Source organism: Asterias rubens, chromosome 18, assembly GCF_902459465.1.
Source record: "Asterias rubens chromosome 18, eAstRub1.3, whole genome shotgun sequence".
Lineage (NCBI taxonomy): Eukaryota > Metazoa > Echinodermata > Asteroidea > Forcipulatida > Asteriidae > Asterias > Asterias rubens.
The window spans coordinates 6,426,391-6,438,088 of NC_047079.1; the positions used below are offsets into that span (position 1 = coordinate 6,426,391).

At 38.9% G+C, this 11,698-nt stretch overlaps 2 protein-coding genes across 3 annotated transcripts; one reads left to right on the top strand and one right to left on the bottom strand.

Moving 5' to 3' along the window:
* The first annotated feature begins 141 nt into the window (after positions 1–141).
* LOC117302422 (proton-associated sugar transporter A-like) lies at positions 142–5,560 on the top strand. The gene is made up of 7 exons (XM_033786362.1): positions 142–700; positions 1,150–1,658; positions 2,185–2,337; positions 2,849–3,481; positions 4,142–4,252; positions 4,566–4,774; positions 4,972–5,560. The coding sequence occupies exons 1-7, from the start codon at positions 696–698 to the stop codon at positions 5,236–5,238; spliced, it is 1,887 nt and encodes a 628-aa protein (XP_033642253.1). The 5' UTR covers positions 142–695; the 3' UTR covers positions 5,239–5,560.
* A 135-nt stretch (positions 5,561–5,695) lies between these two features.
* Positions 5,696–11,446, bottom strand: LOC117302423 (peroxisome biogenesis factor 10-like). Of its 2 annotated transcripts, none has more exons than XM_033786364.1 (8): positions 11,052–11,224; positions 10,594–10,739; positions 10,083–10,163; positions 9,609–9,685; positions 8,925–9,176; positions 8,202–8,377; positions 7,576–7,711; positions 5,696–7,248 (listed from the first exon to the last, which is right to left on the bottom strand). In XM_033786364.1, exons 2-8 carry the CDS (start codon positions 10,700–10,702, stop codon positions 7,174–7,176), a joined length of 906 nt encoding a protein of 301 aa, XP_033642255.1. In that variant the 5' UTR covers positions 10,703–10,739; positions 11,052–11,224; the 3' UTR covers positions 5,696–7,173. The 2 variants fall into 2 exon arrangements, with proteins under 2 accessions (XP_033642255.1, XP_033642254.1); XM_033786363.1 differs by lacking the exon at positions 11,052–11,224 and adding an exon at positions 11,339–11,446 and having other exon boundaries at positions 5,701–7,248.
* Between the last annotated feature and the right edge of the window lie 252 nt (positions 11,447–11,698).

The following is an 11,698-nucleotide window of genomic DNA, read 5'->3' on the forward strand; positions in this document are numbered from 1 at the left end:
TGGGTCCGGATTTATATGCGAATCCCGCAGCAGCATGTGCCCGTAGTCCCGTACCCACCAAGTACCAGTACAAAAAGCTATACCTCTTGGCACGGTGACCTCTTGGTTGGCACCCTTTGTACCCATTTCAGTTCCCTCGCATACACGTGAACACTCCACACCGGCATCAAGTGCACACATCGTGGACCCAAAAAGGGCTACATTAATCAGATCATGGTACCTCCATGATCAGATTAGCTGTTCACCGTTAATATTTGTGTTATCTGTATATGCAAACAATAACCACAATCGACTGACGAAGGCTGGACGTTAGTTATGTCTTTTATCAAACTGGGAACACTGATACTTCACGTTTATGTCGTAGTCTGCTTTTGACTTCTACAGATCCATGCATGCGTCGACTTGGTTTCACCTGCGACCCAAAAAAGATGTGCCTGTTCAAGATTTCGACGTACAAGATCACTCATTTTGCAAGACACTCGATTTAGTTGATCAGCTTATGCTATCTACAGCTACCGTCATGCATTATAGAAGCTTCGCAATTGACTTCTTTTTGGTGCCCTCGTGTCGTTGTTCCGTCCCAACTTGGGGTCGAAGGGAGGCCAGCACCAGCATTAGCCAGTACACTGCCCTGTAGTAGACAGTAGTAGTCCCATATTTTTGTGTGTGGCTGGTGTTGGAAACGACTGGTTAAAATGAGGTAAGTTGACCTTTTTTTATCCCCAATAATCTTTGCCTTTTGAGGTGACTCAGTCCTACTTGCTTTAGTCTCTAGTCTTACTTACTTACTTACGATTGATGGGGGAAATTGTTTAGGTTTATGCCTTTGTGACCCCATATCCTATCATTGGTTCCTTCCAATAGTCATCAAGCTCTTTAGGAGTTTGGTTGGGACAGTTGGACATGTTGGGACAAAAGTCTTGAATGCATTTTTATTTGTGCTTGATTATTTGGAAAAGTTTCCGTATGGCGCCACCACTTTTTCATTCGATATGAAATAATATAGTATCTAATTTACCTCAATGACTGAGATATCCCTTTTTTTATTTATTGTCAGAGTGGAAAAGTGGTGGCGCCATACGGAAAATTATCCATTAATATATTTGGAAACCAGAAAGAACCTAAAAATATATATCTATTTGACTTTAGAACCCGGACTTTCTCACGGACAAGAACAATCAGTACCACCTCTTCTCCTGGTTTATCAGGAGAGTCGAGGGGTGAAACCCACCGAAGCCGAAAGGATTCCACACTAAGCTGGACATCCACCTCAGACGCCATCCTCCCAACAGGAGATATTATTCCAGTTCCGGAGGACACAGAAACTGATCGCCCAAAACGATCGCTATGGCAACTCATCAGCCTGAACTTGGTGGTCCTTGGGATCGAGTTCTGTTATGCGATGGAGACGGCCTTAGTCATACCACTGTTGTTACAGATGGGTCTACCTAACTCCCTCTATAGTTTGACGTGGCTGCTGAGTCCGACGTTGGGTTTCTTTTTATCACCGGTGATTGGAACGCTGAGCGATCGTTGCCGATGCTTCTGGGGGAGAAGACGACCTTTCATTCTTGTGTTGTGTGTTGGTGTCATCATTGGCTTCACACTGTTTCTGAATGGGAGGGATCTGGGGTTATTGGCTGGTGATGTTACTCCTGGTGAGCATCTGAATGATTGGAAATGCTGGCTATTTACCACTTCACTTTTTCTGGACAGCGGACGGAAGAAAATCAAGTTTTTGATGCCAGCTGGATGGCTGACAGAAATAAAATTGATACATTGTACATCTCAAATTGTGAAGCGAGCACAGGCACGCACCTACCGTGCTCTGTTTTGTCGCACCTTAGTAGATCTACTAAGGTGGGACAAAACATAGAGGGACAACAGGTGTTGGAAAACCCGAGTGTAATATTCTTTTGGGGGGTTATTTTGTAAGGGCCGAAGTTCAGTAAATCGCAGTGCCAATTATGACAACCTTTGTTGTATTTTCTTTGTCAAGTCAGGGTTTTATTCTGGCAATGATAAGGGAAAAGATTACTCAAGTTCAAAGGTCTAAAAAGTTCTGAAAACTAATCTTTTCTGACAAATTTTCACAATACCAATCTGAAGTGGTTCAACATTCTGTCACAATTTTGTTGATTAGAATAAAATGTTCTAATAAATTTTTTAAATTTCTGTGGACAGATCATCAAGTTGGACTGATACTGACGGTGATTGGTGTCGTCATTCTGGACTTTTGTGCAGATTCCTGTGACAGTCCCTCCAAGTCCTACATCATCGACGTCTGTAACCTGGCAGATGTCGACAAGGGTCTGAACATCAGAGCTGTCCTCGGAGGTATGTATTTAGGGTTTGTTCGTTTAGATGATCTTCCCGTCAAGGAACTCGACAAACTCCCAAGCATATATTGGTTTAATGTCTCTGATAATGAATTCTTTGGAAAAACGTCTAAGGTTTAACGTCTCTGATTATGAATTCTTTGGAAGAAGTCTCTAAAACTAAAGCAAGGCCTGGAATGGCATCCGTATGTGCATGTCTATGCACCCTTGTGAGTGACTAGTAGAGGTGGAATTTTTCAAGGTCAAAGGCCGAGGAAATTAGGACCCTCTTCTATTCACTCACAGGCCTGAAGGAGAAAGATGTGCACTAGTGACTGAATTATACCAGTTATGTTTTGTAAGTTTGTATTAAACACACACACACTCACACAAAAGCCATAATAAACAACTCTTGAACAATTCGACAATTGAAGGAACACTTTAAAATTCAGTTTTGTAGCTACTGTTCACTGTTCACACCAAGTTATTACAGAACTTATTGACTGTAAATGCTCTTTTTTCTTTGATAGGTCTTGGTGCTGGGGCAGGTTATATATTTAATGGTATTGATTGGGAATCGAACGCCATGGGCAAAGCCCTTGGTAGTCAGTTACGAGTAGTGTTCCTCTTCAATTGCATCGTCTGTTTCACATGCTTCACGCTTACCCTCTTCAGCATCAAAGAAAAACCACTGCCTCCAGCCCCTAAAAAAGACAGAGTGAATCAAGAAAGGAACGGATACCAACGATTTGACAGCGGCGTACCGAAAGCAGCCAGCAAGAGAAAGCAATTGAGCTACGACTCCTTGTTCACTTCGCAGGGTAGTCTAGATCCAGCTGTTTCGAGTCCAGCCAGAAGCATCAACAGCAAAGAGCAGAGTTATGGAAAGAGTTTAACGGAATCCAACATCAATAGTGCCTCGACGTCAAGGGTTGATGAGTATCCGTCGACGTCGACATCGTCAGGGTCAGGAATGGACGATTGGGAAGATTCGGAATTCGAATCGAAGGAGGAGACGGTCTCGGCTGGAAAGCTTCTGATGTCTATTGTTAAGATGCCTAGTGAGTTACGATGGCTGTGCCTGAATCATTTCATCGGGTGGTCAGCTCTGGTGTCCATCTTTCTGTTCTACACGGACTATATGGCAGAGGTGGTGTATAAAGGTAAATCAGGCATGATTTTCACTACATTTATTCTGGTTACTTCCTTTTTTACTCCCTCAATTTTTTTCCTAGATACCAAGACAAAATGTTTCTAAGTGTTAATTAAATCTTTGTTTTTAGAAACATTGTTCAGTCGCCTTATAAGAATGGCTTGATACTGAGTTGTCACCCAAAGGTCTTGGGAGGTACACCAAAGTTCTCTAATTTACAGAATGAGGGTTCGAATCCTGGCCTGGCCTGGTCAGTGTGTCCTTGAGCAAGGCACTTTATGTTATTAATTGCTTCATTTTGTTTTAAATTTATTTTGGTTGTGAAGCCAAGGATAGACTCACAGACAGAAAAGCGAACTTAATCACTGTACTAGCCAAGAACCGTGTATGGAGAAAAGACAAGGAAGGAAGTTTAAGTTTTAGGCGGGAGAAAAACCTCAGAGAGTTATTCTAGGGAAACCCTTTCAGTTAGGTCGGGACTGAAAACCCAATCCACAAAGTGCCCCCTTGTGGATTTGAAGCGGGTTTTAGAGGTGGAAGGCAAGGAAAGATACCACTATGCCAACCTGCGACCACTGATACCAAGAAGATATACTGATGGATTTGGAACAATAAAAACATTTCTTGTAGATTTTTTTTTATTGAAAGCGTTGTTTTCTTTTCCTTTCAGGAAGTCCTACAGCTCCAGAAGGTTCTGAGAAACGAAACTTGTACGACGACGGTGTCCAGATGGGATGTTGGGGAATGGTAATATTTTCTGGATCGGTGATCGTCTATGCAAGTGAGTCATTGTTCAACCATTATCCAAACAACTTCACTTCGACAAAAGCGAAACTCTGGGTGAAATAACGATGCTTGTTATAAGTAGGATTTCTTCTGCTTTCTCCAGAAGAAGATCAGAGCATACTGATCAAAACGTCGAGTTGAAACCAACAACTCTTATCTGAACCACCCCAACTTAGAGACTTTCTTTTGGAGGTGTTGGGCGCTATAGAAATAAGGTTATTATTATTATTATATACTCGATTAGAGATTATCATTACATGGTGTGACCACAAACCTTACTATATGATATTTGTTTTGTTTTGTTCTAGCTTTATTGAACAAGCTATCTTCTTACATAGCACCTCGCACAAATTATGTCTTGGGACAAACCATATACGCTGTTGGTGTGGGATGTATGGCCATCTTTAGTGACAGTATCCCTGCGACCCTTGCCCTGAATGTGACCTCAGGGGTCATGTTTGCAACTGTCACCACTCTGCCCTATGGCCTTTTGGCTGATTATCACGACAGCTACAAGGTATGTAATTTGAAAATTAACTTGTGTGAATCACCGAACTACATTTACCATATTGATAAGTTGATATGTATTAGTACAATTTCATTTTTTGAAAACCTTTGGTTGATGTTAAAACAAAAAATTCTGTCTCAGAAGTAAGAACTACATAATAATAATTATTTTTTAGTATAATCCTTCTTTTTGTTTGTCCATGGCAGAACATGAATGACCTGGCGCGGTCCAAACGAGGTCTGGGCACCGACGTTGCCTGTCTCGCTAGCATCACTTTCTTAGCACAGATGTTCGTGTCGGCCATCTTAGGCGCTCTCATCTCTCTCACAGGTACTAAGATAACGATAGTCCTCTTTGCGAGTGGATTCAGTTTCTTGGCTGCGATTACGTCTGCGCTTTTTGTCGTCTACAGCGTGGGGGACCCACCTGAATTTCAAGACCTTGATGAGGAGCGACAACCACTTGTAATGTAGTGCACAACCTTTAACAGGTGTTTAGCGATGAACTGTGACACCATATTCCACATGCACAGTTAGGATCTCTGGGGTTGATCTAACAAAGATAGTCCAAAGATAGTCCCAACGTAGGACTAGTCCTAGGAGTTATTAAAAACTTAAGGCAAAGTCTAAGTTAGGATGTGCAACTCGTCCTAACTTGGGATAAGACTAGTCTTAACTCTTTTTGAAATCCACCCCTGGTTCGTTTATTTCCCACAATTACTAACATTTTCTTCTAAATGGCTGTACTAACTTTAGTTAACAGAATTTATTACTATACACCATATTTGTATAGAATTTTGTCTGCAGTTTTGTTATAGCCCTCATTTTTTTGTTACTAAAGGTACAAGTTTGTATAGACCCCATTTTGAATTACTTGAACTATTTAAAGGGAAGGTACACCAATTTAGCTCAAATTTTCACAGGCTTGTTATTTTATGCTTATGTTGGGATACACCAAGTGAGAAGACTGATCTTTGACAATTACCAAATGTGTACCTTCTCTTTATACAGCCCATTATTAAGGTCTTTCGGTCGCTGTGGCACAATCTGTTACTGTACAACCAATGCCAGAAATTTTCCCAAATTGTGTACAAACTACAGTCATATCTTTTCCCCGATTGTAAGTTTGATAACTTGCTATTCTTTTTCCTGTTGAGAAATGTTGTGGTATGTACAAAACCCTTTTACGTTCTATGCAGTATTTATTTAGTGCACCTGTTGAAAATAACCTCGCCTTTGTATTCTGTGAATATATTCATCCAGTCCATAATTTTGTTGCTGTAAGCAAAGGTATGTGTAAGCTTTGCAAACACATGGACTCATGGGAAAATGGAAATTGGCAGTTGCAAACCTGCTTACCAACCAAAAGGACCTATGGTATAAATGCAAAAATGAATGGCATGGCATTTCAAAGACTGCCAGGGATAAAACATCAGGGAATTAACAAATTTTTGAATTTGTACTCGGTTAGACTTTGTAATTTGGTCCTACACTTAAAACTATACCAATAGTAATATGACCATTGTACCCTGAACCATGCCACAAATGCATCAGAAGAAGAACAAATAATAGGTCTAATCATATTCATATCTTAAAATCAAATTTATTATTTTTATTTATCATGATTTGTTTATTTTGAATTCCTGTAATCAACAGAAGTATTCTTCCGATTTATGTGAAGAATCTATAAATACTGTAAAACAGCACTCTTGTACGGGTATCTATGTATCACTTTGAAATGAAATATTCTTTATAACAAACTTAAAAGTACGTTAATAGAAGTATATATTCAAGAACTGAGCAAAATATTCTTTGGAAGCAACCTCAATTTTATTCTAAGTGAGTTTTTTCTTCTTTTGTATTTTGATATCTGAATATAACAAAAATTAATTTCATGTGCATTTCTTTTTACTTTATTTACTTTTGCTTTTATTTACTTGAAAATAACTTGTATTCCTTTACTGCTTTTGTTGAAAAATTTACCAAATTATATTGCCTTAAATCAAATACGAGACATTCCGTAAAGTATAATATAAAATTTATACAAATAATCTTTATATAAGTTTATATCAATAAATATATATACGCACAACTTGAACTTTTTTGTCTGTCAATACTTTGAAGAGTTTTCACCAATATAAAGTATAATGTATCAGTAGTTTAACTGGCTAACATTACTAATAAATATTGTTCAACAACTCCTGCAGTCCAGAATTCTCTCAAATGCAATTCGTGAAGTCCGACTTTGTTGGACATAGTACTACAGGCACTATTAACAATTGCTTTGAAACAGACTACTTGTTTGATCCAAACACTTGGGTGTTGATTTGGCAAAAGAGTGGAGTGTTTTGGGAGATATGGGAGGGTCTTTAGCCAAAAATACTAGAGATTAAAACAAGTGACTTGCTTTTACCTGGAATCAAAATTCTGCAGGTAAATGAGTCTCGACAGTTGGAACTTTTCCCGACACAAAGGACATTCAGCCTGTAACCAAACCATAATATACATTTTTAACCAAAGAATTGCATTATTATTTGGAGTATTTATATATTTCTGGTTAAAAAAATCAAGGATGAAACTGAGGATGTAGCTCGCATGCCCAAGGAAACTTGTAAACAAGGGGGCACAAGTGCCACAACCAGGAATCGACGAACACACACTCAGAAACACCAGAGCTTGGGTCGGTTCTCTTTAACCGCTAGGCCACGACACGCTATCTCTGCTACATCTCTGGTTTTATGTGGCCCGATTTCATTGTGACCTGATTTCAAATGCAGAGATTTAGGTGTGCCGACTCAAAAAAAAACTTACCTTTGTGGCACACCACTCGGTGATGCACTCCCAACAGAAGAGATGCCCACAGGGTGTGGCAGTTGAGTTACGCCTTGTTTCCAGACACAGGGGACAGCGCAGGGCGGGGTTTGTTCCTCTGCCGTCTTCCACCACTCTTAAAATAACAACCGAATAAAGGAACTTTAAATATTATTTGGTCTTACCCCTACGTAAGCACTATGTATTCAGTACTTTTACTGAGTTCTGTGAAAAAAAAAATCACAGGCATATGACTCGGCCAGGATTCAAACTCACGACCTTTGCTATTACAGAGCAGATGTCTTTAACTAGACCACCGCGACTGCCTGGATAGCCAGTAGGTTTTAAATAACTGAGTTTACTGTTGAACTAACTGAAAATGTGTATCAACTTAATACGGTCATAATTCTGATTTTATATTCACTACCGTATGGAGATCGAGAACAAAACAGAAAAAAGGGAACACAAACGGAATTCTAAAGACGGGAGTGCTCCACAAATTTGTGTACAAAGTCTATGGGAGGTTCTTTAACTACAGGGGAAAAGAAAACAAAGAATGTCCCCACAGAGATGCAAAAGATAGAATACGTGCATTTAAGAGTTTGCCTGTTCTGATTTGCTAGTACCTTTTGAGGTCAGATTCAGATGTAGTCTCAGTTCCAGTCGTTACTGTTCCTTGTCCTGCTTTTATCTTGTACAGTGAGTGTAGAAGACTTGCTGTGAGCTGAATTAATGACAACCAGGCTAAGACCTTGAAGCTTGGTTTCATACTACCATAGCCTGGACCTCTGCGCACCAATAACTGTAAATAACAATGTTTAAAAAGATTGGTAATGTGCTGACATTTCTACCCTAGCAGAGTCTGTATCAAAGGCCAAATGAAAAGACAACACACACACACACACACACAAGCTGATATATGCCTGCAACCGGGGACCTCCTATTGTCCCTCTTTAGTTCATACTCTTTAACTTTTTTGCAACATCTCCCATTGATTTTGTACATGTTTTTCAACTGTGGACCTTTCCCGAACCGTGGACCCTATTGTCCTCTTGTTATAGGTCCCCGGTTTGAATGTGTATACCTAATCACAATTACAATAGTGTAATAGTGTGATAAAAAAGTCCAGTTATATTTCACTCATCTGGGACTGATTTCATAAAGCTCCTGCTAAGCAGAAATAGATTACCAATGCAAATACAACTGGCTGAGCACTTAAGACCACTGAACTCAAGCTCTGGTGTTTCATGAGGGGACAATGGAGTAGGGCTACTCCATTTTCTTTAAGGGGGTAAAAATAATATCTAGCCCCTCTGTAATCTTATTTTAACTACCAGTGTCACACTCACATACTGTATTCCAGTCCATCGTTTGGCTAAGTGGTAGAACACCCCTCTGAGATAAAATAGGGCCATGTGGGTCCTCTGGATGATGGCTACTGCGTGTCTCAATACAGGAATCATCTTGGAAATTCTCTGTCGTCGCTCTGGACTTATTCTTTCCGCTGCTCTGTCGGTTTCCAAGAGCTTTGGAATGTAAGCAAGCAACCGGTCCAGGAGGTAGGGCGAGCAGGAGTACATTAGTACAAGAGCCAATCGTCTCTGAAATATAGAAGTTGGGGGATAATCGGACATGCGATTTGAAAAACAACAATACCTGTGATTTATTAGTTTCCTGTAATTCCATTTTCTTTTAAGAACACAAAAGTTCACTTGAAGGAAAGATGGTTTTTATTCAGAGCATCTAAGTGGCAGCAGACTTACCAGGTAAAGCCACCGTTCTTAGAATTGTGCGCATGTTCAGAACTACATAAGTCTGCTGCCATGTAGCGTTCCAAAGTCTCCCATTGTTTTATCTGGCGTGCTGTTAATTTTGGTCAACAGTTTTTTTTTTCTAAGTCTGTCTGCAATCTCAATCTCATCAGAAATTTGTCCTCAAATAAATGAATCTGACAATTGGCAACAATTGTTAAAAGGAGAAATCCTGATTTCATTTTTCTCATCAATGTCTTTCTTGGTGATTATAATAATTACCTTGATGTTTGGTACCGCCCTCTGTGCGTGATCTACCTGAAGAATGCTCACATACTCTTCTCCTAGCGTCTGATACCCTGCAACAAATTTACCAAATCTCTTAAAGTTACTTTAATTTTAAAGATAGGGTCATTGTTTGTTTTTTTGGTCAATATTAATGCTGATTTGTTGGCAAGATTATCAAAAAACATACAACAAAAGTCACCTGTGAAATTTTCAGTTGAATACAGTGTCTACTTATTGAGAAAATAGGGGGAAATGCTTTAGAATGGCAATAGCCACGGGTTTATATCCCGCCAGAGAAATAACGTCTGTGGTTTTTCTGTCTGGATAAAACAGAAATAATATTATTTATCCCTAACATATTATTCAATTTCAAATAAGAAAATCAGAGTGATTTGCATTTTTGAATAATTATTTTTCATTAGGACCTAAATGAGTTGCGTGATGATGCATTAATTTTGGAATATTGACCTGCGACTGTTGTCAGACCAAAGTATAAGACTTCTCCGAGAACATCAAGTTCCTTTCTCCATCTGGCCCATACTCTAGGTCCTGAAAAAAAGAAGCAAGATAGTTTATTTCTTACACAGCAGTGTCATTGGAAAGCTAGCCCCACTCTTTTACGTTTAAGACTAGATTATTTAGAGAATAGATATCATCTAGAGTGCGAAATTGAGAAAAAGTAGCTGAAAAGAACTAAAATGTATATCAATTTGGGAAAAGAGCTAATTTGATTTCCACTATTAATTAATTATTTTTGTTGATAAAGAATAATCTTGTTTAGGCCTACTCATTTATTAGTAATCAGGGAATCAGAACAAAACTTTAAAAATAAGATAATTTGGGTTTTAGTGGGTTGTAATGAATGACAAAGAAAATCAGTCATATTCAGAGTCATAAATCTTTGTTCGATTGAAATATCAATATTAATCATTACAGCCACTTGACGTGACTGTCCTTGGACCTTGATAATTTTGATTACCTGCAAGTGACTGACATATATCTGCCAAAGAGTTGCGAAGGAAATCCACATAGAATTGGTCTTTTTGGTTGCTACGAATTATCTCGGGTTGACTGGCTGGTTGAAACATTGTTTGTCAAGATCTAGACACTGTGGGTATTCTCAGCCTGTGGAGTTAAATAATAATAAAAATGAAATGGTAAGAAAATATGTTGGTAAATATATGGGTTAAATTTTTTTTTAAATAAATATGGTAAGGAAATGTTGTTATCAAAAACCATTTATCACCCATCAGGCCTGTACTTCTGTATGCTTCGTTTTTGAAAGGGCAAGAGCACCAAGAATTTTCTCCTTGGATTAGAATGGTAAAAGGGCAACTTTATTTGAGGAAATTGACGGCTTTAAAAAAAAAAAATTATGAGCGACGCGGGCAGGCTGGCCAGTTTTTACTTGCACCATCCCCATGTATATTTTTGCACCTGATTGGCTTACGGCCCCATGGTTTCACGCGTGCGCCCAGCCACAGTGCGGTAATCTTCAAATTTTCTGAAGCAGCACTTTAAAGGAAGAAGAAGAAGAAGAAGGCTTGGTTGGCCATTCCAATCCATCCATGCACACTCCCAATTACAAAGCCACAGCGCGCAGGTTGTGTTGTGTTTATTTTGTTTGCTTATCATTTTCTGGACACTGTGACTGTCGATGGCTCAAATTCACCATTCCAAGACAGTGATTTAAACAAATAATTATGGGAAAACAGGCCACTTACTCTTTAACATGAATTTACAGGCTGAAATAAACGACAAAGATCATCAATCAAGAATCATTCATTGGTTGATACAAAACTACTCCACTTGCAATGATCTCAGGGGGGCGCAGCATAGAGGGCGCAGCCATCTTTTATTATGAACGAGGTAGAAAGTTAAAATGTTAATCATTATGAAAAAAATTACTTTCGTAATTAAAAAAATACTTTTGGACATACAAGTAATAGAAAATAAGAAAAATATTTTGTATTTATGGTTAAATAAATGGTTTAAAATTAAATCACAAAAATATTGGCAATATGCTTAGTCTGTTCCCCTGCCAGTAGGCCGAGTTAAAAGGTATCCGAATTCTTGATAAATGA

What these genes read in the sequence shown, in the direction of transcription:
- LOC117302422 (XM_033786362.1), top strand. An exon ending in GGCTGGTGATGTTACTCCTG is followed by an intron (nt 1,659 to 2,184) that starts GTGAGCATCTGA and finishes TTCTGTGGACAG; the next exon opens with ATCATCAAGTTGGACTGATA. An exon ending in CATCAGAGCTGTCCTCGGAG is followed by an intron (nt 2,338 to 2,848) that starts GTATGTATTTAG and finishes TTTCTTTGATAG; the next exon opens with GTCTTGGTGCTGGGGCAGGT.
- LOC117302423 (XM_033786364.1), bottom strand. Translation starts at nt 10,702, where the DNA reads ATGTTTCAACCAGCCAGTCAACCCGAGATAATTCGTAGCAACCAAAAA. An exon ending in TATATGTCAGTCACTTGCAG is followed by an intron (nt 10,164 to 10,593) that starts GTAATCAAAATT and finishes TCTTTTTTTCAG; the next exon opens with GACCTAGAGTATGGGCCAGA. An exon ending in CCGAGTGGTGTGCCACAAAG is followed by an intron (nt 7,249 to 7,575) that starts GTAAGTTTTTTT and finishes GTTTGGTTACAG; the next exon opens with GCTGAATGTCCTTTGTGTCG.